Source organism: Melanotaenia boesemani, chromosome 23 (genome assembly GCF_017639745.1).
Source record: "Melanotaenia boesemani isolate fMelBoe1 chromosome 23, fMelBoe1.pri, whole genome shotgun sequence".
Lineage (NCBI taxonomy): Eukaryota > Metazoa > Chordata > Actinopteri > Atheriniformes > Melanotaeniidae > Melanotaenia > Melanotaenia boesemani.
In genome coordinates, this window is record NC_055704.1 from 1202615 (window position 1) to 1225753 (window position 23139).

General features: G+C 40.7%; 1 protein-coding gene across 1 annotated transcript in view; it reads left to right on the forward strand.

Moving 5' to 3' along the window:
* The window catches only part of tmem178b (transmembrane protein 178B), a 151485-nt gene that overhangs the window by 41678 nt on the left and 86668 nt on the right, over positions 1–23139 (forward strand). The window contains exon 3 of the mRNA XM_041976886.1: positions 19849–19962. Coding sequence (XP_041832820.1) covers positions 19849–19962 — 114 coding nt within the window. The remainder of the gene's footprint in view (positions 1–19848; positions 19963–23139) is intronic.

Consider the following 23139-nt stretch of genomic DNA (forward strand, 5'->3'; position numbering starts at 1 on the left):
TTATATTATATTATATTATATTATATTATATTATTATACATTATATTTTTATAGTTGCCAAAAACCATTACCTTAGTCTTTCCTATATTCGGTGATAATTTATTATTTATCCATTTTTTTATTTTTCTAATTCATTATTTACAGTAATAACTCCTTAAAATCTTTTCCAGATAAAAATAATATTTGCATAATCTGCCAATAATATTAATTTTAGCAATCTAGAGATTTAAAATATATCATTTATGTATATGTTTAATAATTTGGGGCCCAATACTGACCCCTGGGGGACACCACAGGTAATCTCCATACATCCAGACACATGATCTCCCATCTTCACAAACTGTTGTCTCTCAGACAACAAACTCCTAATCCAGCTCAGTGCCACTCCTCTAACTCCATACAGTTGAAGTTTATTGAGAAGTATAGAATGATTTATGGTGTCAAATGCTTTTCTAAAATCTGTAAATATAGCATGTTTTCCTTGATCCAGTGCCTAATTTATTTCTTCCATTGCTTCCATTAATGCGAATGATGTTGAACACGTTGCTCTAAAACCATATTGGCTATAGTTCAGTAATTCATTTTTATTCAGGAAGTTTTCAAGTCTTTGTTAAAAAGTTTTTCCAGGATTTTTGAGAATTGTGGGAGGAGTGATGCTGCCAGTAGTTTGTGTATGAATTTGTACACTCAATGAGAGCACTGAGTCACTGACTTCCCTTATATACCAATAAAAACTGTGGATTGGTCATTAAAAGCTTCCTGCTCCTCTGAATCACTATATATTATTGTAAATGTGTGTGCATGATGCCAAACTTACGTGTCCTGTAATATCTTAAACATAAATACTTGAAAGAAAATCTAATGAAAATTATAATAAAATATATTAATGACTGAATTACATAAAAATAAGATTTAAATCAATCTTTTTAAAATTGTATGAGACTACATTATATTATGTAAGATTGTAAAATGGCGGCGCGTGTGTACGCAGCGGCTCAGGGCTCTCGGCTTTTGTTTGTTTTGTTCGTGTTTTTGTTACTGTTCCAGTCACTGGAAGAATTAGTTCAGTACGGCAGGGCTGAATTATTGAACATCGGAAGAAACTTTATGCATCCCCTGAACCAGATTTCATACCATCAGAGATGCAACGGATAATCATGGCTTTCGCCACCCCCCCTCTGTGGCCTAGGAGACGGAGAAGACACTGTAAACAAAAGCGGGGTAAGAGAAGCGGCGTGCGCGCTAGGCTACATGCTAACCCGCACCAGCCGGCTCTTCCCAGTCTCTTCCTCTCCAACGTCAGATCACTTGCCAACAAACTAGACAAGATTTGGTTGAGGATCGTCTTGGAGGATGGACAGCTGTGTGGCCATCATTATGAAAATGCAGACGAGATGGTGAGAGAGTTCTGCTCCACACTGATCATAGCTGTTTACATTCTACCGCGGGCTAATACTAAGCTAGTGCTAGAGGAGCTCTACTGTCTGATCGGCAGGCAGATGAACTCCAACCCAGAGGCAGCTGTGATTGTGGCTGGAGACTTCAATCATGTGGAACTCAAAGCAGTGCTTCCAAAATTCCAGAAGTTCATACACTTTCCCACCAGAGACAATAACATACTGGATCAAGTTGACTGCAACATCACTGGAGCATACAAGGCTGCAGCAGCACCTCACCTGGGCATGTCGGATCACATCTCTGTGGAGCTGATTCCAGCATATAAACCTGTGATCTTCAGGACAAGACCAACTACCAAAACAGTTCAGATATGGACTGAGGAGGCTTCTTCAGCACTTCAGGACTGTTTTGAACTCACTGGCTGGGAAGTGTTCAAAGATGGCTCAGACCTGGAGGCCTACAGGTCATCCGTCCTGGACTATGTGCAGTTCTGCACTGATGCTGTTTTGCCCACAAAGTCCATCAAGGTGTTTCCAAACCAGAAACCATGGTGTGACAGCACAGTGCGATCTCTGCTCAAAGCTCGGGATGCAGCCTACAGGTCAGGTGACAGGCTGGCCTACAGCAGGGCCCGGACAGAACTGAGGAAGGGCAGAGTTTTTCTGGACATTTTCAACCTGTCCCTGCAGCTCGCCTCAGTTCCTATGTGTCTCAAGTCCTCCATCATTGTGCCTGTGCCGAAAAAATCTGCTGTCACCTGCCTCAAAGAGGGCCGGTCGTATAGCTGCAGACCCCACCCACCCAGGACACAATCTGTTTGTGCCTCTGCCCTCTGGAAAGAGATACAGGAACATCAGAACCCACACCAACAGACAGAGACACAGCTTCTTCCCTAGAGCAGTGAAATCCATCACCCCATCCCCTTACACATCCGTCCCCCATCCACCCTTAGACTGAGCATGAAACCCCTGCAGACAGACATTCCCACTGCACTGCACTTTAATACTATGCAATATATGTAATATATTCATCCCAGTTACTTTAAAGATTTGATCTGCACTGTTACTTTTATTCTTTTATTTTGTTTATTATATTTTTATACTTTTATACTTTATATTTTTTTATATTTATATGTGTCTTACTGTGTGTCTTAAGCCAAGAGCTGCTAAACAAAATTTCATTGTGTCTTGCAGTATGACAATAAAGATTCTTGATTCTTGATAGTAATATAATACATATAATAAAACATGATGGTCAATAACCCTCTTAAACCAGGAAAATATCCCTTTGATACCTATATGCAAATTTGTGACAAACCACTTTTGGTCTTTGTTTTATTTCTTTTCATTCAGAAAACAAATGTCATGTCATGTATCAACAAAGTGATACCTCAATATTTTCAAAAGTATTGAATCTGATAATTTGAATTCTGACTCTTGACTCTGACTCTGAACCATCTCATCAGCAAAGGCAGAATTTCCATGTACGGAAATGACCATAAGTACAGCTATCAGTGTTTGTACTGGGAAGATAATACCAAGTTTCTTGACCTAAGGTGGAGAAAGTACTGTAATTTTGTCAATGGCACATCAGAACTTAGGACATGTGAACCAAGGGGTTTTGGAAGTCCATGCTTCCTCTCAAAAAAGGGGGGAGAAAGAATCAGGTATCATCTGCATAGTAGTTAAAGTGGATACTGTATTGGAGTCAAGAAGAAGCAGGTGAATTATGAGGAGGACGGAGCCCTGGAGAACACCACTGGTGACAGCAGACAAGTTGTGACTGAACTTTTCGAGTTGTACAAATCTCTAAATGCTGTCAAAGCAGCAGTTAGATTGAGGAGGACAAAGACAAAGAGTAAACCGGACAACAAAGTCATCTCAAGCCACTTTACAGACACAGATACAGTCCATAAAACCAAGTCCATCATATGATCCACATTGTTCCAGTTCATAATAACTAAACCCCATCTGCGTAATCTGCGTATATATATATATATATATATATATATATATATATATATACGCAGAACATTCCCAGTTCAGGACTTCTGTGTATGATGTAGTAATGATGGCATGTCAGAAACATTCTTGAACGCATACATAACAGTTTTTACTCTATGAACCTTTTATCAGGAGCTGCTTCATCTGCTTATGGATGAGTGTGTTCTGTGTGTGGTAATAGCTGGTGTGTGGACCAATGTCATTAATGAAGACATGGTTTGGACATGTGCTGGTCCTGTGATGGAGCTGGGAAAGGCTCTAGCCCTCTGTGACTCTGAATTGGACTAAGCAGGTATATATGGATGGATGTGTGAATGAATTAATATAATCACCACTCATCCGTGCCATCACAACTTTTTCCAGTTCAGGGAAGTTGGAGTTTATCACAATTAACAGGTGAGAGGCAGTTACACCTGGGCAGGTCTCGAGTCCATTGCAGGGCCAACACAGACACACAAACAACCACTCCCACTCACTCCTACGGAGAATTTAGAGTGACCAGTTATTCTGACATGCATGTTTTTGGACCGTGGGAGACACTACGTGGAGAGAGAACCCATTCATACATAAGGAGAACACACAAACCCCACAAAGAAAGTCCGCTGTTCAAATCCTCCCCAGCCAAGGCTCGAGCCAGTGACCTTGCTGTGTGGGTAACCACTGTGCAGCCCGTCCTCACACTGTAGATCTTACCGAAGCTGTCTGTACTGAATGAGCAGGATTCTACCACCAATTTAAAGCTGTATTTCTCATGTAAAGGAGCAGATGTGGATCTGATAGTTGAGCAATCATCCACCAATCAAGAAGGTAGAATTCTGACCCTCAGCACCTCCACATTCATCATAACGACATTGAACCCTACATTTCCTCTAAGTGCACATCTGTGTGTCAGAATTCATGTTTTCTATCAACTGTAACTGCTGAAGTGTGCTTGGTTCACAGTTTGGGCCATGTTTATCATCCTTCAGCTCCATCAGACTCCATCTTCTTACCATAGACCTACAATTCAACCCTGCAGTTAGAAACAATCACTGGTCCAATTTCTACAGAACCAGAGGCTGCAGTCTTTTTCAGTGTCACTTCCAGAAGTTTTCAGGTGTCACTCTCTAACAGTAATCATACTCATGTGAAGCAGCTGGTGTGAGAAATGAAGGTTCTGAGTCTGTGGTCCTGAAGCTGCAGCCTCTGGTCCTCCAGATAGCTCCTACAGTTCTTCCTCCTCTTGCTTTGTTTTATCATCAGGTTTTTAAACTGGTTAAATAGAAACCTCTTGTCATCTCTAATGAGCCAATCTGTTTGGTGACTTTATTACTGTGAATGAAAAGAAATAGAAGTATCTGGAAAATGTGTGTTTCTATCTGTGCAGCAGAGGTTTGTATCAGAACGGAATATATTTTGTTGAGTCGGCATATTTAAAGCACTTGAATATATTTTGTGAGTGAAAGTAAAGGTTAGCCGTACCTGAGGGCTGGCTCTGACATTTCATCCTGAAAGCCTCAAATTGTGCAAAAACAGACTCAATCCACATAGTGAGCTCAGCTTACAGCAACAATCACCCTTCAGTGGTTGTTGACTGCTGATGCAGGTTTTTCTCTCAGCTGTCTGAGAAATGTTGTGACTGAATGAGACACCTCCTGAGCACGGATGTTCGGTTATTAATATCCAAACACAGAAATTTCTTTGCTGAGATGCTCAGCAGTGGAGGAGCACACTGACATTCTTCTTCTTTAAGATTATTGACATGGTTTAATGAGTCTTGTGTGTAAGTTAGAATAACAGCATGTCTGAGTCACTGCTGGTACCGGAGGTCTGATATTTTTCACACTGACTTTATGACCATTTTTACTTTATAAACCCCAGTTAGGAAATTAGGCTCTTTGTTTTACCCATCTCTAGGTTTATTAGAGAGCATTGGGTTGCCATGTTTCAGGGGGGTAAGGGGCTGTGCCAACTTCTGTTGGCACACTAGGGACTCGTACCCAGGTCCGTCAGGCCCAACTCCACCTCTGTAACCGCAAGTTACAACTCCTCCAATTTACAGAGTTTCCCTGAACACATCGCATGAAGGCAATGAATTGTTGAAGTCTAAAACCCAACACTTCATTTCCTCTGGTCTTCAATGGCAAATGAATCAGAGAAGAAAAGTTACAGAGAGGAGCAAACAGCACACATCCTCATCCACACCATCGTACTGATCAGCTAGGACTGTAAAAACGATCACAACCAGACTGAAACTCTAAACCACGGATCCTCAGTCCTGGTCCTTCACAGTTGGTGTCCTCCAGGTTTTAGAAGTTTCTCTGCTAGAACACACCTGACTCAAAACAATGGGTAATTAGCAGTCTGAGTCTGAATCAGTGTGTTGCAGCAGGGAAACTTCTAAAACCTGCATGGCATTGTTCCTTGAGGACCAGGTTTGAGGATCCCTGATCTAAACCCAAATGTTTGAAAAAAGAGATGTGATCATAAATAGTTGTTTAAAACCTCTGAAGATTCAGGTCATGAGGAAACAGTAGCATGGTTGTACCAGCAAGAGTCCTACAAGGTTCTGTACTCGGACCAGTTTTATTGTCCATGTACATCAGCAACTTACCAAACGCATGCAGTAACATTTATCTCCACATATATGTTGATGATGCTGTCATCTTTACACCTGTAAAAATCATCCAAGCCACCAACATTCTCATATCAGTAAAGTCTGAAATCTAAAACTGGCTCAGTAAATGAGTCTTCAAAAGGCGAAGAAGTTACGTCTACCATTGTGTTATCCTAGACACCAGATCAGACCATCGATGACTGTCGGTGCAGCCAGAACCAGAACCAGAAATTCATCTGTGGCATGGCTCCAGTACATTTAAAAACATTCTGAATAATTTACAGCAATAAATAAAAACATATGTAAAAGTATAACTATTCTATGTAGAACAGAAAGGGCCAGTGGGGTTCTGTAGCACCTGCCAGATGAGTGGGACAGGGGATGGGAGGGGTGCTCTGTGATGAGGTAACTAGTCACTAACTGGCCGTAGCTGGACTCAAACCTGTACAATCACTGAACAAAACAGCTCTAAAAATTTTGACGTGAAAAATGACTTATATCACTGCTGTTATAACATTAGTAAACATACAATGCAGTGGAGGAACATGTCAAGCTAAAATCTGGAAGGACCAGTAGAGCCACCACCAGAGGAGACTGTGAGGTCCCCCTCTGAACAGCTGATCAGGAAGAAAATTAGATTCTCATGAATGGATTTGAATGGAAGTGATTGTGTTAAATCAGCTCATATTGATCACTGGATCCTGAATCCAGTCAGACCCAAATCATATTGCGGCAGAATTTGTGATATCAGCAGAGATCAACTTGTTATCCACTGAGTCCGTGTGAACGTGTATGAAGGTCTAACTGGTAGTTTGTATCTTATAAAAACCAGTATTAATTTAAAGGGTGACAAATGTTTGCTTCCCCCTACAGGACAAAATACAGATCATGTTTTTTCTCTGTCACCCACATACACATTCACAAGCCAGTGAACACATCAGAGGCAGCGTGGAGTTCAGCATCTTGCTCAAAAACACCTCAACATGTGGTCTGGAGAAACCTGGGCTCAAACCACTAACTGTTGACTGACGGACAACCATGCTTCCTGCAGCCATATAATCATTAACAAGTTACAAAAAGGTGTGAAGTGTATAACTATTTCTTTCTGTCTTGAACCTTTAACATTTAGAAGAAACAACACATTATTTAGCATTTGAATTTTAGACTTGAAAGGGAAATATTGCAAAAAAACAAAACAAAACAACAACAACAACAAAAAAAACAAACAAAACAAACAAACAAAAAAAAAAACGCAAACTTGCACAGAGTTAGCATAGCAGCTAATTTTCAAGTGTTGGCATAAAAATATATACAACAAGAATAAAACACTAAAGTAAGTCAGATGTGTCACGCTACATACGTATATGTGTCTGTGCTGCAGAGCAACTATCTAGCTGTGAGAGCAGGTTTGGTTGGTTAGAAACCAGCTATTGAGATGGGTTAACCCGTAAAACCCCACCAGGTCTCCAGCACCCCCAAGGTCCGTCTCTTCTACCATCATACAGTAAGTGCTTCCCATGAGCAGTAGTGTGTAGCTCTGTGGGGTAAACTGTCATGGATAGCTACCCTTTAGGTGATCTATGGATGTTTTTCTAGGCATTTCTATCTCGTCCAGGAGGTTTACAATCCAGCCACTAAATGTAGTTTTTATTCATAGACTATCTGGTAAATCCACAATGATCCATGATAACAGCATTATTTATTTTTATTTCTAATGCACGGTGGTGCCACAAAGCAGCTGAGCTGGAGTTGGTTTAGTGAGGATAGCAGGTAAATAGTAGCAGGAATAACTGGAAATGAGGAAAAAGTGGAAACATGGAAATAGTTTCTGTTGTGTGTTTGTTTCAATAACAATATATTTTCTCCTGGAAGCCAAGACTTGAGAGAACGATGAGATGAGAAAAGGTTTGGTCACTGTTGATCTGTGTGTTATTTCTACAAAGTTCTGTTAGTAATAAATTCTGCTTTCTTCTTCTGGTCGACCTTTATGCTGCTACATCTATTCATACATTCATTTTACATCATTTTACCTCCCAGTCTGACAGCTGCTACATACTGGTTTATACTGTGATTAAAAGCTGCTACATACTGGTTTATACTGGGATTTAAAGCTGCTACAGACTGGTTTATACTTGGATTAAAAGCTGCTACAGACTGGTTTATACTGGGATTAAAAGCTGCTACAGACTGGTTTATACTGGGATTAAAAGCTGCTACAGACTGGTTTATACTGGGATTAAAAGCTGCTACAGACTGGTTTACACTGGGATTAAAAGCTGCTACAGACTGGTGTATACTTGGATTAAAAGCTGCTACAGACTGGTTTATACTGGGATTAAAAGATGCTACAGACTGGTTTATACTGGGATTAAAAGCTGCTACAGACTGGTTTACACTGGGATTAAAAGCTGCTACAGACTGGTTTATACTGGGATTAAAAGCTGCTACAGACTGGTTTATACTGAGATTAAAAACTGCTACACACTGGTTTATACTGGGATTAAAAGCTGCTACAGACTGGTTTATACTGGGATTTAAAGCTGCTACAGACTGGTGTATACTTGGATTAAAAGCTGCTACAGACTGGTTTATACTGGGATTAAAAGCTGCTACAGACTGGTTTATACTGGGATTTAAAGCTGCTACAGACTGGTGTATACTTGGATTAAAAGCTGCTACAGACTGGTTTATACTGGGATTAAAAGCTGCTACAGACTGGTTTATACTGGGATTAAAAGCTGCTACAGACTGGTTTACACTGGGATTAAAAGCTGCTACAGACTGGTTTATACTGGGATTAAAAGCTGCTACAGACTGGTTTATACTGGGATTTAAAGCTGCTACAGACTGGTGTATACTGGGATTAAAAGCTGTTACACACTGGTTTATACTGGGATTAAAAGCTGCTACAGACTGGTTTATACTGGGATTAAAAGCTGCTACAGACTGGTTTATACTGAGATTAAAAGCTGCTACAGACTGGTTTATACTGGGATTAAAAGCTGTTACACACTGGTTTATACTGGGATTAAAAGATGTTACACACTGGTTTATACTGGGATTAAAAGCTGCTACAGACTGGTTTATACTGGGATTAAAAGCTGCTACAGACTGGTTTATACTGGGATTAAAAGCTGCTACAGACTGGCTTATACTGGGATTAAAAGCTGCTACAGACTGGTTTATACTGGGATTAAAAGCTGCTACAGACTGGTTTACACTGGGATTAAAAGCTGCTACAGACTGGTTTATACTGGGATTAAAAGCTGCTACAGACTGGTTTATACTGGGATTAAAAGCTGCTACAGACTGGTTTATACTGGGATTAAAAGCTGCTACAGACTGGTTTATACTGGGATTAAAAGCTGCTACAGACTGGTTTATACTGGGATTAAAAGCTGCTACAGACTGGTTTACACTGGGATTAAAAGCTGCTACAGACTGGTGTATACTTGGATTAAAAGCTGCTACAGACTGGTTTATACTGGGATTAAAAGCTGCTACAGACTGGTTTATACTGGGATTAAAAGCTGCTACAGACTGGTTTACACTGGGATTAAAAGCTGCTACAGACTGGTTTATACTGGGATTAAAAGCTGCTACAGACTGGTTTATACTGAGATTAAAAGCTGCTACACACTGGTTTATACTGGGATTAAAAGCTGCTACAGACTGGTTTATACTGGGATTAAAAGCTGCTACAGACTGGTTTATACTGGGATTAAAAGCTGCTACAGACTGGTTTATACTGGGATTAAAAGCTGCTACAGACTGGTTTACACTGGGATTAAAAGCTGCTACAGACTGGTGTATACTTGGATTAAAAGCTGCTACAGACTGGTTTATACTGGGATTAAAAGCTGCTACAGACTGGTTTATACTGGGATTAAAAGCTGCTACAGACTGGTTTACACTGGGATTAAAAGCTGCTACAGACTGGTTTATACTGGGATTAAAAGCTGCTACAGACTGGTTTATACTGAGATTAAAAGCTGCTACACACTGGTTTATACTGGGATTAAAAGCTGCTACAGACTGGTTTATACTGGGATTTAAAGCTGCTACAGACTGGTGTATACTTGGATTAAAAGCTGCTACAGACTGGTTTATACTGGGATTAAAAGCTGCTACAGACTGGTTTACACTGGGATTAAAAGCTGCTACAGACTGGTTTATACTGGGATTAAAAGCTGCTACAGACTGGTGTATACTTGGATTAAAAGCTGCTACAGACTGGTTTACACTGGGATTAAAAGCTGCTACAGACTGGTTTACACTGGGATTAAAAGCTGCTACAGACTGGTTTATACTGGGATTAAAAGCTGCTACAGACTGGTTTATACTGAGATTAAAAGCTGCTACACACTGGTTTATACTGGGATTTAAAGCTGCTACAGACTGGTGCATACTTGGATTAAAAGCTGCTACAGACTGGTTTATACTGGGATTAAAAGCTGCTACAGACTGGTTTATACTGGGATTAAAAGCTTCTTCTACAGACTCTGACTTTGTATGAGGTTTCTATGCAGACAGGGGTCATGTTTTATTGTTATGGCATCCAGATTTGTACTTTTGCCACTTCTGAAAACAGTCATGAAAACATCGGGCAGTGATAGACCACTTGAAGGACACATGACATGATCATTTAGTCACTTTGACTTTTTCAGATTTCACACAATCTGTTGGGTGCATCTGACCTTTGGAGGTCGGCAGCACTAGTTTGATGTAACATCCGGAAACACATCAATAACTAGCCAGTTAACAGCGCTGTAAATCCACAGCAAGGGAGAACTCCGACAGCTGGTGTTGGTGAATGCAGGGTGGTCAGGCTGTAGTATGACCCTGCTAAAGCCTCCAACCTCCGTCTGCCCCTCTGCATCCTCCCAGCTGGGACAGCACATCAGCGTGGCTCTGCTGCTTTCCAGTCTAATCTCATGGGACTGCTTGTGTGAACAGGGAGGAGGCATGGAGGGAGAGATGAAGTAGGTCAAGTGAAAAATGAGGCCATACAGGGCTTGAACTGTGGCAGGACCTCCCATCTGGTAGGACCTGTCCAGTCTATGAGCCACGGGCAGGAATGAAACAGGTCAGCACAGCTAGTTCAGGTTTCTGCCGGCCATCTTCCCCATTAGAAGTACAGAGTTTCCCAATGAACATATGATTTATTATTTCAGAATTTGTTGACTCAACTTGATATGGCTGAAGTGGAATCAGAGTATGATGAGACACATCGTGTTTTATACAGCTAGATTTTAAAAAGCTCCATGTTTCCTTCTGTTCTTGAGCTCTGCCAGGCTGAAATGTGGGAGCTGCGTTAATGAGGCTGAATGAATGTGAGTTTTAAAGCTTCTATGTCAAAATATTTTATCGTTCCGGAGATTTTGCTCCATATTGACATGATAGCAGCCAAGAGATGCTGCAGATTTGTACACCAGCAGCAGCCTGAAGCGTTGATCCAAGGCAGGATGGATCCATGTTTTCATGATGTTTCCAGCAGATTCTGAGCCGAGCATCTAAATGTGGAGCTGAAATGGAGACTCATCAGACCAGCAACGTTTCTCCATCTTCTATTGTCCAGTGTTGGTGAGTGTGTGTGAATTGTAGCCTCAGTTTCCTGTTCTTAGCTAACAGGAGACACCCGGTGTGTCTTCTGCTGCTGGAGCCCATCTGCTTCCAGGCTGGACGTGTTGTGTGTTCAGAGATGCTGCTCTGCAGACCTTGGTGGGAACTAGTGCTGATTGGACTTCCTGTTGCCTTTCTATCATCTCCAACCAGTCTGCCCATTCTGCCTCTGACATCAGCAACTGGATATTTTCTCTTCTTCAGACCATTCTCTGAAACCCTAGAAATGGTTGTGGGTGGAAATCCCAGTAAATACTCAAACTAACAACCATTCCACATTCAAAGTCTCTTAAATCCTCTTTCTTCCTCATTCTGATGCTCAGTTTGAACTTCACCATGTCTACATGACCACATGCCGTGTGATTGGCTGGTTAGATGTATGTGTTAACAAGTAGGAGGAGCTAAGGAAGTAGATGGTAAGTTTATTTGAAATGTTTAGCCAAAAAAAAAAAAAAAAAAAAAAAAAACTGTGGACTTACTAGCGTAATCACACATGGCAACAAGTACATGAGCATCAACATTGATCAACACACCTTCTCATGTGTTTGAGAATGATTGTCAGTTGTGGAAGGAAGAAGCGGACATGTTGGACATCTGAGTGAAGGAAAACTGGCTGATTAGCGTGTCCCTCAGCTACAGCAGTTACTGGAACCAGAGCAGCTCATATGACAGGCAGGAAATACTTCACAGCTCTACAGCCTGAAAGACACATGACTGCAAATGTTTGCTCAGAAGTTCCAGTAAGCAAGGTCATTTTAATTAGCTTTTCTAAGACAATTTCCTCAGATAATCTGAAATCCCACAGAATTTGGTTTCTCCATGGATTAGGGTTTAATACATTTATAGAATTCAGAAAGTGAGAAAATGATGTCTTTGCAAAGTCTTGAATCTGGAATAAATGGAAAAGGTGAAATCTTGTAAAGTGGTATTGGGCACCAAATACTGAAATATACCTTTGTTGTATAATTCGTTCACACTTGTGATATTATAGAGTCGTGTTCTGGCTCATGGGTGGTCAGGCCTGATAGGCCAGGAGTTTAGCATAGCCTGGAGTTTTAGCTTGGCTTTAAAGAAAAAGTCATGGTGTAACACGAAAGATGGCAGGAGAGGCTGTGGCCCCCTCGCTTTCAAACAAAAACATAACCCTCAGTGCGCCAGAGCCAGACTGGACAACTAGCAAAAACATTTATGGTCTCCTGCTTATCACAGCAGCAACGGACTGTTACCTGCAATGCTGGTAACTAACTATGTACAAGACAAACTGCAGTAACAATCACAACACTGGAAACCAGTTCAGTCCAGCAATTACACAATCACCAGGTCTGCAGTCGTACTTGGTCCTTCAGGAGAGGAAGATGAAAAGAGGATAAAACAATGAAAAGCTGAAAGTAAGAACCAGCTATGTAAAGTACAACCGTTAATAAAAACCTCTGCAGGAGCAACCAGGTCAAGCGACTGGACTTATAGCAGACACTTTTTCAATATAAACTCTGTTTCTTTAATTTACCGCCGGGATTAATGAAGCATTTTTCACTTCATTTGGTTTGGTTTGAGTCACGCAGACTAAGTCAAGGTAAAATCAGAGAACATGAAACCCCAAACCACAGACCATAATAAGAGCTCACATGGGAAGACATGCAGAATGCTGCAGCTCCACTCTTCCAGTGCAATAACTTCCAGTCAGAATCAGTAATGGAGAGGAAATGGTGTCTGGCTCTGAGATGTTTGTGGAAGGCTGCAGGGCAATTTAGCTAAAATGACTGGGTTAGAAATCCATTTGAGAGAATAGGAGGCAGCATGCCCTGCCCAGCGTAGGAGAGAGGGTGGTTTAATGATGGGGCATGACATGGAACGTAAAACGTTCACCTGAGCAAAGACATGCCGCAGGTTTGGGCTTCCTCCGGTGCTGTCCATGGAAATGAGCAGCAGAGAGAGTGGTAAGTCAGGAAAGCTGAGGGTTGCTGTGCAGGGCAGCTTCACACCAAAACGAGCAGATAGTGATTGATGCAGAAGGATATTGAATGTTTCACACACGATGGCATCAGATTATTCCTCATTTGGCATCTCTTCATGCACAATTAGAGCATTACATTGTGCCATTCTCCCCATAAATCATAAGTTCACAAACCTGTGGGTGCAAATGTACATCCTGGTTTAATTTAACAATCTGTAGATTCATTTATTTAACAAAAAGTTGGTGTTTAGACATGAATTAAAAGAGCAAGTAGAGCTTAGAGAGATTTCGTGTGCATCAGTTGTTTTTTTTTCGGGTGGGGGGGGGGCTGTATTCATTCAGTTTGGAGGAGGCCACAGAGACAACAGGTATCTGATCCCGGTCAGACTCCAGTTCTGATTGGTAGCAAGTCATGCTTCTTACCATGGAAGCCATGGTGAATGCCTGTCTTTTTGCTTTCATCACCGTCTATATGATTATCTTTTTGTTATTTGCAACTTTTAGCATCAGTTATTTTTCATTATTGTTTTATTTCAGTTGCTTAGATGATTGTCCTTTCATGCTCTTTTATCTCTGTGAAGCACTTTGGGTTGCTCTTACACATTCAATCAAGTGTTGTATAAATTAAAAACAAGAAATGAATCAAATATAACTGTTTCGAAATTATGTCAGAAGGTGGAAACAAACATATTTGTTCTAGAGAGGCAGCGTTATAGCGTGGCTAACCAGTGTGTGAAAAATGGGCGTATGCAGTACGGGGGTGGAGGGGTTTGAGGGTTGGTGCGTGACTCTCTGTTAGCCTTAAAACCTGCTGGTAGATTCCAGCTGAAAGAGCAGCTGAACTTGTGATTTTAGTTGATCATTGTCCTTTCAGACTCAAACCAGCTCCCTCTACCAACGAAGCTTCCAGTCGGTGTGCAGCTCAGCCTCATTTATTCAGACTGATTCTGGACAGACTTGCATTGTCTGGCTTAGTGGGATAGCCAACAAGCCCAGATGCTAGATGAAGGAAAAGTAGATGAAATGAATGACACTAAAGTCAAAATGAGAGCGCCGTTCTCATCAGCAGGCTAACCAGTGCTGATGGATCGGGTTGGATGGATGTGTGCGAAGAAAACAATGATGGTACATAACAAATGTCAAGACGAGACAGAAGGACAGAGCTTCAAGGTCAGAAGTTTATGTGGTGTTGCTATAAAGTATGGAAACATCTAAAACATGTAAAACGTGAATGGCAGTGAGTTCTGAAGACCAGGATAAAATAATACTGCTTTAGGCTGTTTAACCTTTAAACCTCCAGAGATCTCCCCAAGGTCCATCTCTTCTACCACCAGGAGCGGTAGTGTGTAGCTCTGTGGGGTAAACTGTGACGGTTAGCCAACCTTTAGCTGATCTACGGCATTTATATCCCATCCAGGAGGTTTACAATCCAGCCACATGTAATTCATGTTTTAATTCTCTACAGCAATGATGAATACAAAACCAAACCAGCAGGAATCTATTGAACTGTGCAGAAATCTTTGAAAATAAGCAAAAGAAAAACTTGAACTGTTGATTAAAGTCTGGATGCTGGAAGAGAAACAAAGTATTCAGGATTACTGACAAGACTGCTCTACTCTATGAAATCCCAGAATTCACTGTAATAAACAGATCCATAAGACTGATTGTTACCAATTTATCCCTTAGTTTCACTTTTGATTTAACAATACATCTATTCTATTCTATTCTATTCTATTCTATTCTATTCTATTCTATTCTATTCTATTCTAGAGATGTAATAGAATAAAAATATGCTGCTGGCTGTCATGTGATGCTCATATATATATATTTATGTGATTATTTACAGCTTATCCATTAAATGTGGAAGTGGTTGCCTGTAATGATGAACTGATGCAGATTTTTACAGTGAATACAAACAAACAGGGAATCTGCATGAACAGATCGGATGAAAACAATGTTCTCACCCAGGTTGTTTGGAGCATCATTTGTGGGACCTTGAAGAACCATTTCTGCACACCTTTGGCCATCACCTTTAATTCTCTGTCATCTGTACAAGCTGAACCACCGGCTGTATTGAATTATTACACAAAAATGTTCCATACAAGCTATCAATAATCTTTTCTAAATCATAGATCCGTAAATTCAGCTGATCAGTATTTATAAAATCCTCCTCTTGGCTGGTCAGAAATCTTTTCAGCATGATGGGCATGTAGTCAACTGTAGGACGCCTGGTGCTCTGAGTTCCCCTCAGCCGGCCTAGTAGACTGTGTTTCATTTGAAACTGTCCTCAGGAAACATCAAGTCTATGGCTCAATATAAAGTCACGAAGATGATGCAGCTGTATGCAAATGTTTGCAAATAATTTCAGTTTGTGTTTGTAAATCAAGTTTTGTCATCCTGCAACAAAATCTGCCCGAAAAGTTCAAGTTTGCGAATGTGCAAAAAGAATCTGCATGGCTGTAAAAAAAAGTTATTTTGCAAACATCCTGTCCACAGATGCGAAGCACAAAACTGCGTTGGAGACTCCGAGGTTGCACATTTTGTCCCTGTCTTTTTATATTTGTCTGATTGGATGATGACTAATCACTGTCCAATAAGAGAGCAGACAGCTTCCTGTCTCTCTCTTAAAGGGAGTAGATCCATTTTAGAGACGGTGATGTGCGATTGTGTCTGAACGTGACTATGAAAAACCAATATTCTCAGTCCGAGTCTCGAGCTGCTGCAGACGGTCTGTGTATATTCAGGCAATTCATTTTTTCATTTATACCAAAATCGAAAAAAACTGAAAGACAGAACCAATTTTTCTTTCCCAGAATCCAAAGACGAAAAACGAGAGAGAAAAAAAAAAGAAATATATATATATATATATACATATATATATATATATATATATATATATGTAATAAAAACCTAGTAGATAACAAGTAACCAGAGATTAAAATGTTCATATTTTCTCCAGAATGTTGACCCGGTCCAGATCACACAAAGTGTATCTTCACGTATAGTTTGATTACATCAGTGTTTCTCAGTCCTGGTCCTCAGGGACCACTGCCCTGCATGTTTTAGTTCTTTCCAACTCCAGCACACCTGATTCAGATTAACTGAACTGCTTGTCAAGTTCTTTGCAAGCCTGCTAGTGAGCCATCCATTTGAATCAGTGTTAAAGATGGACGCCTCTAAAACATACATAGTTTACTATGTAAACTATGTATGTGTGTCCAAAGCCTGCGATAACGTGCACATATGTCATGAATTAAAAAAGTTTTCTTACCAAACATAAAGTTGAAAAAGACAGATAGATAGATAGATAGATAGATAGATAGATAGATAGATAGATAGATAGATAGATAGATAGATAGATAGATAGATAGATAGATAGATAGATAGACAGATAGATAGATAGATAGATAGATAGATAGATAGATAGATAGATAGATAGATAGATAGATAGATAGATAGATAGATAGAGGTTTTCTATGCCTGCAAGGCGTAGAAAACCACGCCAACCAACACATATGACGGGATGTGAACTTATCTGGTGTAGATCTGCTAGTTTCAGACTTCTGTTCTTTCACAGAGTTTCTGATGAAATATTCCTGCATTGGGACGGATTTGTGCTTCTAAGGGTGTAAAAGTAACACCGGACTTTATTCTTTAACTGCTGATCGTCATCTGGTGACAGACAGCAGCTCAAATCGTAGCAGCAGCAACTTCCAGCAGCTGCCACAACCTGCCACGAGTCTCCACAGCTTTCCAGAGCTGCTGGAGCTGCTGACAGGAAGCTAACAGCGCTAACGCCTCACACTGATATGTTCAGGACCACCTGGTTCATGTGTAGCAGAGGAGATTCAGGAGGGAAAGTCTTCCACCTCAAAGATGCTTTGTGGCGTAGCTGCTTTGTGAATCTCGCTTTGCATCTTGACTGGGAGCTGAGCTGTCAATCATTTCTGCCTGTGTGTCCCGACCCGCCCACTCTCCGCCCCCTGATCACCCCACACCTCCCACCCCAACCCCTGCAGTTTCAGGCATTTTTCAAATTCAGCAGTGGGTGGAGTTACGCAGAAAGTAGGGGGTGGAGCTACACTTTAAGTACTATTCTCATAGCATCGTTGTCTGCAGCTTGTAACTTCCGCATGGAAGACTTTTATAAGATGAGAAGTGATGGGTGTGTGTAGCGGTGTACGTTTAAACAAGGACACTTTAACTTCAGTAGAGCAAAAACTACGTGAATCAGTGTTTGCCTGTTCATAAAACTTACAACATTATAATATATCAATCCCTCATATCATCTTTAAAAAAAAGACCAAGGTATTTTTATCTTTTGACTAATTTCAAGTTCTGTATTAGAGAGTTTAAACACTGGAAAATTAAGCTATATATCTTGTTTAGGTCTACATATTAACACAGCACTCTTGCTGGCATTAAACTTTATATCATATTGCACAACATATTCTGTACATATGCTGAGAAGCTGCTGCATCCCCCCCGCCCCATGTGCCTTGCAGAGATTTAAGAGCATACACTCATGTCAGTGCTATGCTTTGGTTTAAAACGAAACTTATAATCAAGGGAATATAATAATATAATCACTTACTCTGCCAAGCAGGATTCTTTTAATAGCCTTGAATAAGACACTCTTAAGGCTATAGGTCTATAACAGGGGTGCCCAAGTCCGGTCCTCGAGATCTACCATCCTGCAACTTTTAGATGCAACCCTTCTCCAACACACCTGAATCAAATGACTGGCTCGTTAGCAGGCCTCTGCAGAGCTGAATGACATGCAGATGACATCTGATCCAAGTGTGTGGAGAAGGGTTGCATCTAAAAGTTGCAGGATGGTAGATCTTGAGGACCGAACTTGGGCACCCCTGGTCTATAATAATCCAGACAACTAACTTTTCCAGTTTTATCCTTTATTAATGGCCAAGCAAGATGGACATTATCGAGTCCGGTAGCATGCTATGGATCATAAAACCAGTAGAAATGACAGCTAAGAGAGAAGCAAGCCTCAGACTTGCATATTTCAGATGCTCAGGAGTAAATAAATCCATGCTACATTCTTTGTTGTTGGGCAGTGAACAGCATGAATTATCAGCTGTTTATATTTAATCTAAATAGATTTCCCTGAAGGGGAACTGGCACACAGTTATGATCAGAAGCATATGTTGATGCTATATGACAGACAGGCATATGCCACAGATATTGTCAGGATATTGTTTTGAAACCATTTTCTATGATTATAATTGCAGCACATAGTCCCACCTGCTGTCCTCCCAGGTCTAACTGACCCGAGTAGTTCCACCGTCTAGAAAGCATGAGAAGTTAAATGGTCACATATTGATACTCAACTTCATTCCAACTCTTTACCTCATAATTTATACTTCTTTTATACCTTTTATTCTTTTTCTTGTGCTCAGTTTAACAATAAACATAATCTAGATAAAATGTTACATAATTAGCATAAAAGACCAACTGGTATATGTCAACGATGAGCCAGAAATCTCCACCTCAGAATTGTCTGTACCCCAACACCTAAATATCGTAATAAGAAACAGTAATGAAAACACCGACATTTAAAAAAATCTGTCAAATATCGCAAAATGTTTTTACGCTCTTCTGAGGTGGTTTTTCCAGATGTGTGGATATAAAAGTATATCACAAAAGTGTGATAGCAAGACTTTTTTGCATTTACACATCCCCGGATGTCACGTAGGGGGTCACATGACCAGTTAATTTCCAGTAAAGATGGCGCGGGGGGAGGAGACGGAAATCTTTTTACAAATAATTTAAAAAAATAAAGCGAACAACAGCAAAATGCAGAGTTTTACAAAGAATCAGAAATCTCTTTCCTCCTCAAAGCGGAGTCTCGCGGGACGAGATTTTACTAGAATTACGGCTAGTACGCTAAATAGCGTTCAGTGGAAATGCCTGCTAACCGCACTTTGTTGAAGTTTAGAAATACTGCTTTTATTTTGTGAAAAACTGTAATGGGAACGCAGGTGTTAGTGTACATCTTCAGGAGATAGTTTAAACCAGACAGTGTCCTCCTGTGGGACTGAAACTGAAAGAATTCTGCAAACATGGTAGAAATGACAGCAGACTTATGGATACATGCTGATTTCGTCCTGAATAAGCAGCTGCAGCTGCTTTACTTTATTTCCACAGCTGTGTGAATGATTCTCCTTGCTTCCTTCCCATCTGATAATCAGCCTCATGTGTGGAGCCTCAGCTCAGTCCTGAGTGGATCTGATGTCTGTGTTTGTTTTCTTCTGCAGGTTCCATTGCAAGGTGCTCCTACATCAAGTACCACTACTCCTCGGCTACAATACCCAAAAACCTCTCCTACAACATCACCAAGACAATAAGGCAGGATGAATGGCACTCCCTCCGTAAGTCTGTAATCACGTCTGACTGATAAAGTTGTGTTTGAAGCTAAAGGCTTAAAAAGCAGGAAACCTTGCCTCATTTGAACCCCACTGTTTTTAAAACCTCTTTTTGCTGCAAAGATTAAAAGGAGGAAATAAAAAAAATTATTCCTGTTCATGTCTATGTGCATAGTTCTAAAATGAATCGTCCTGGACGTGGATGGATCCATTTGGCTTACCGTTAGGCTGCCTTTCTTTCATGCGTCGCTCATGTGGACATTTTTTCAATGTCCTGTGTTCTGGCCACTGAGCCAAGACCAAACATGCTCTGACCTGAAACTGTCGGAGTCTGAGTGGTTGTCAGCTGATGGTGATGGGCAGAAGGAAAGCTGCCGACCACATCCTCTTCTGTCGGCCTTCTGTGAGCATGGGGAAAGTTTCTATTTATGGCAGAAGGCGCCATGAATATGAACCATGTATGAACCATGAACTCAGTCCATGGTGTTCTACCTGTTTGGGTTTTATTGTCAGGGCTTCGGGATCAGGTGTGTACAGGCTAAAATGCTGCATTTTGTTCAGTTTAATTAAATATCTTTTTGTGAGTGTGAGCTGAAACAGGCACTTACCAGTAGCAGGGGTGCTGCTAGTGATTTTGGGCCCCATGAAAAGAAACTGAAGTGCCCCCCCCCTGAAAATTTTGGTATTGTAATACATAAAATGAGCTATTTTAATGATATTTTGACCATCATACCTATATTTGTTAAAAGAAAAACATGACAGTTAGGCTACTGCTACCTCAACACCAGCTTGATTTTCCATGTCCTCAAACTCTGTCATGTTTTTAAGTCTCTTTGTGGTCATATTTAGTCCATCTCCCTCATCTGAATCACTTTCAACATCTTCAGCTTTATTTTCAATGTTCTCCCGCTCTGTTGTCTCTCTGAGTCTTCCTACATTCTCTCGTGGTTCATCCTCATCATCTGAATCTGGACCCTCTTCGATGTCTTCCTCCATTTCCACTCTCCTCTCTGACAAACTTGAAGATGATGCTGGACCTGCTCTGTAGTGTACATGGCATACAAAATTATATAGTATCTCCAATCATGTAATGTCATGTGTAACAGCATCACAATCCTTATTTCTGGTGGCCTCCCACTATTTTGTTTTAAAGGTGCTTTCAGTGGTTTCACCAACAATGTGAAGGGAAATTGATTTGACTACCAATCCTCCACGTCATCGTCTCCTCATGTAGCAACATGAAGTCTAATTTATCTCCACATCTGTAGACTCACCGATGAAGCTTTAGATTAGTGGGAACATATATGATCTATATGCTTGTTGCTGGTTAATCTTCTGATATGTAGAAAATGTAAATATTTCTCTGGTTGGATTGAAACAGTCACCCAATCTGCTGCACTAGAAATGTCTCTGTTCCTGCTGCAAAGCAGGAGGATGAGTCCAAACTACTGACCTGACCTAATATTACAGTGATAGCTGAGCATTTTCTAAACCATTCAAATCGATCTAAAAAAATATTATTATTAATTCTGAACTATTTTTCTATTATACTTTTCTTTTTTCTCTTAACAATAATGAATGAATTCAACACTCAGCTGCTCACGTCCTTCCTCAGGGCCACCTGGACATGTTCAGGTGGGGAGGGGTGGGGGCGTGTTCGGGATGGGTGGGGGGCGTGTTCAGGTGGGCAGGGAATGTCTGGCAGCATCTGCTTCAGCTGCTCTTGTTTCTGTTCGGAACATGCGTGATTTTATTTTTTATTTTTTTTATTTTTTCTAGCAGAGCTGCTTGCTAATTGTTTGTCTGCATTAATTATTTGTCTAAAATTGTGAAATGAATAAAATCCAGAGTTTTATTCAGGAATATGAGCTAATATGGAGCAAAGTGAGCTAGCTTATATGGACAAAGTTTAGAAGAGACAACAAGCTGATGTTCCACAACTTTCCATCAGACGAGCTGACCGACCACCTCGCCTCTGAAAGAACTGGGTGACGTACTGTCCCCCCCTCTGTTCTCTCTCCAGCTTTTTTTCCTTTCGTTTTAAGCTTCCTAACTTTTGAGGCACGCTGCCGTCTTCGCATCCACTCGCTGTCTGTCTGTTGCTGCTTCGCAGCTGAAGGAGCAGGTGGACTGAGCCATTTAGGGGAAATATAGAGGGGGGTGGGTGTTCAGAAATGTTTCAAAACAAAAAAACTTAGTGAGACCGCTGCATTGTGACTAAATTGTTTGCATGATTGTAAGTTTATCATTAGGTATCAGATAATTTTGTCAGTATTACAGTTGCATTGAGGGCCCTTCTGGGCCCCCTGTCACTCATGGGCCCCATGAATCCTTCCCCTTTACCCCCCTTTTCGGCGCCCCAGACCGGTAGTGATGTGCTGCATTAATTTACAGAATGAATTTCCAACTCTTGATTTTACTTTTACTCCTTACTTAACTCCACCTGTAAACCTTGTCGCACCTCTGGCTGCACATGAAATAGAAGGTATGTTTATTTATTTTACCCTCCTTCATGCTGCCTAATAACAGCGCCGCTTCATTAATATACTTTTTTTAAGTTCGTCCAAAATCCAAAATCACGTTAACATACGTGTGTTTGCATGTCATCATACTTTTATGCTATTAAATGCCTTTAAAAGGCCTCATTAGTGAAACAAAGAACCGTGGCCTCCACTGTATTAATCTATCTCAGTAGATAACAATAGAAACCATCAGCACACGTTCATGTGTCTTTGCATGTCTCCCCCATACCTGTCAGTATAAAGTGTAAAACACTAATAAAACAGCTTTTAAATAAGCAAAGATATCTTAACTGAATTAAAGTACGTTACATTATACACGTGTTTTCTTTGGTGTTTACACTGATACCTTCACGTCTGGCACCAGGAAACCGATTTTACTAGAAATCATCATTTAAAATATGAAATGCAGTAATGAAGACGCTAAAACAGGGACGCAGAAAACATTTTATTTAAAATTTTTATTAAAACATTTCTCTCTTGCCGCCTCCTCTTCTCCACAGCAGCGTCCTGGCCCGCAGGTGGTAAATGCCTCAGTGCCACTGCTGGCTCGGTGGTTTGATGCCACAGTGACCTACGGTGAACACACAATGGCAGTTTATATAAAAGCAAACATTATTATGTACTTTATGGGTACTTTGCAGACTCTTATTTAAAGTGATGT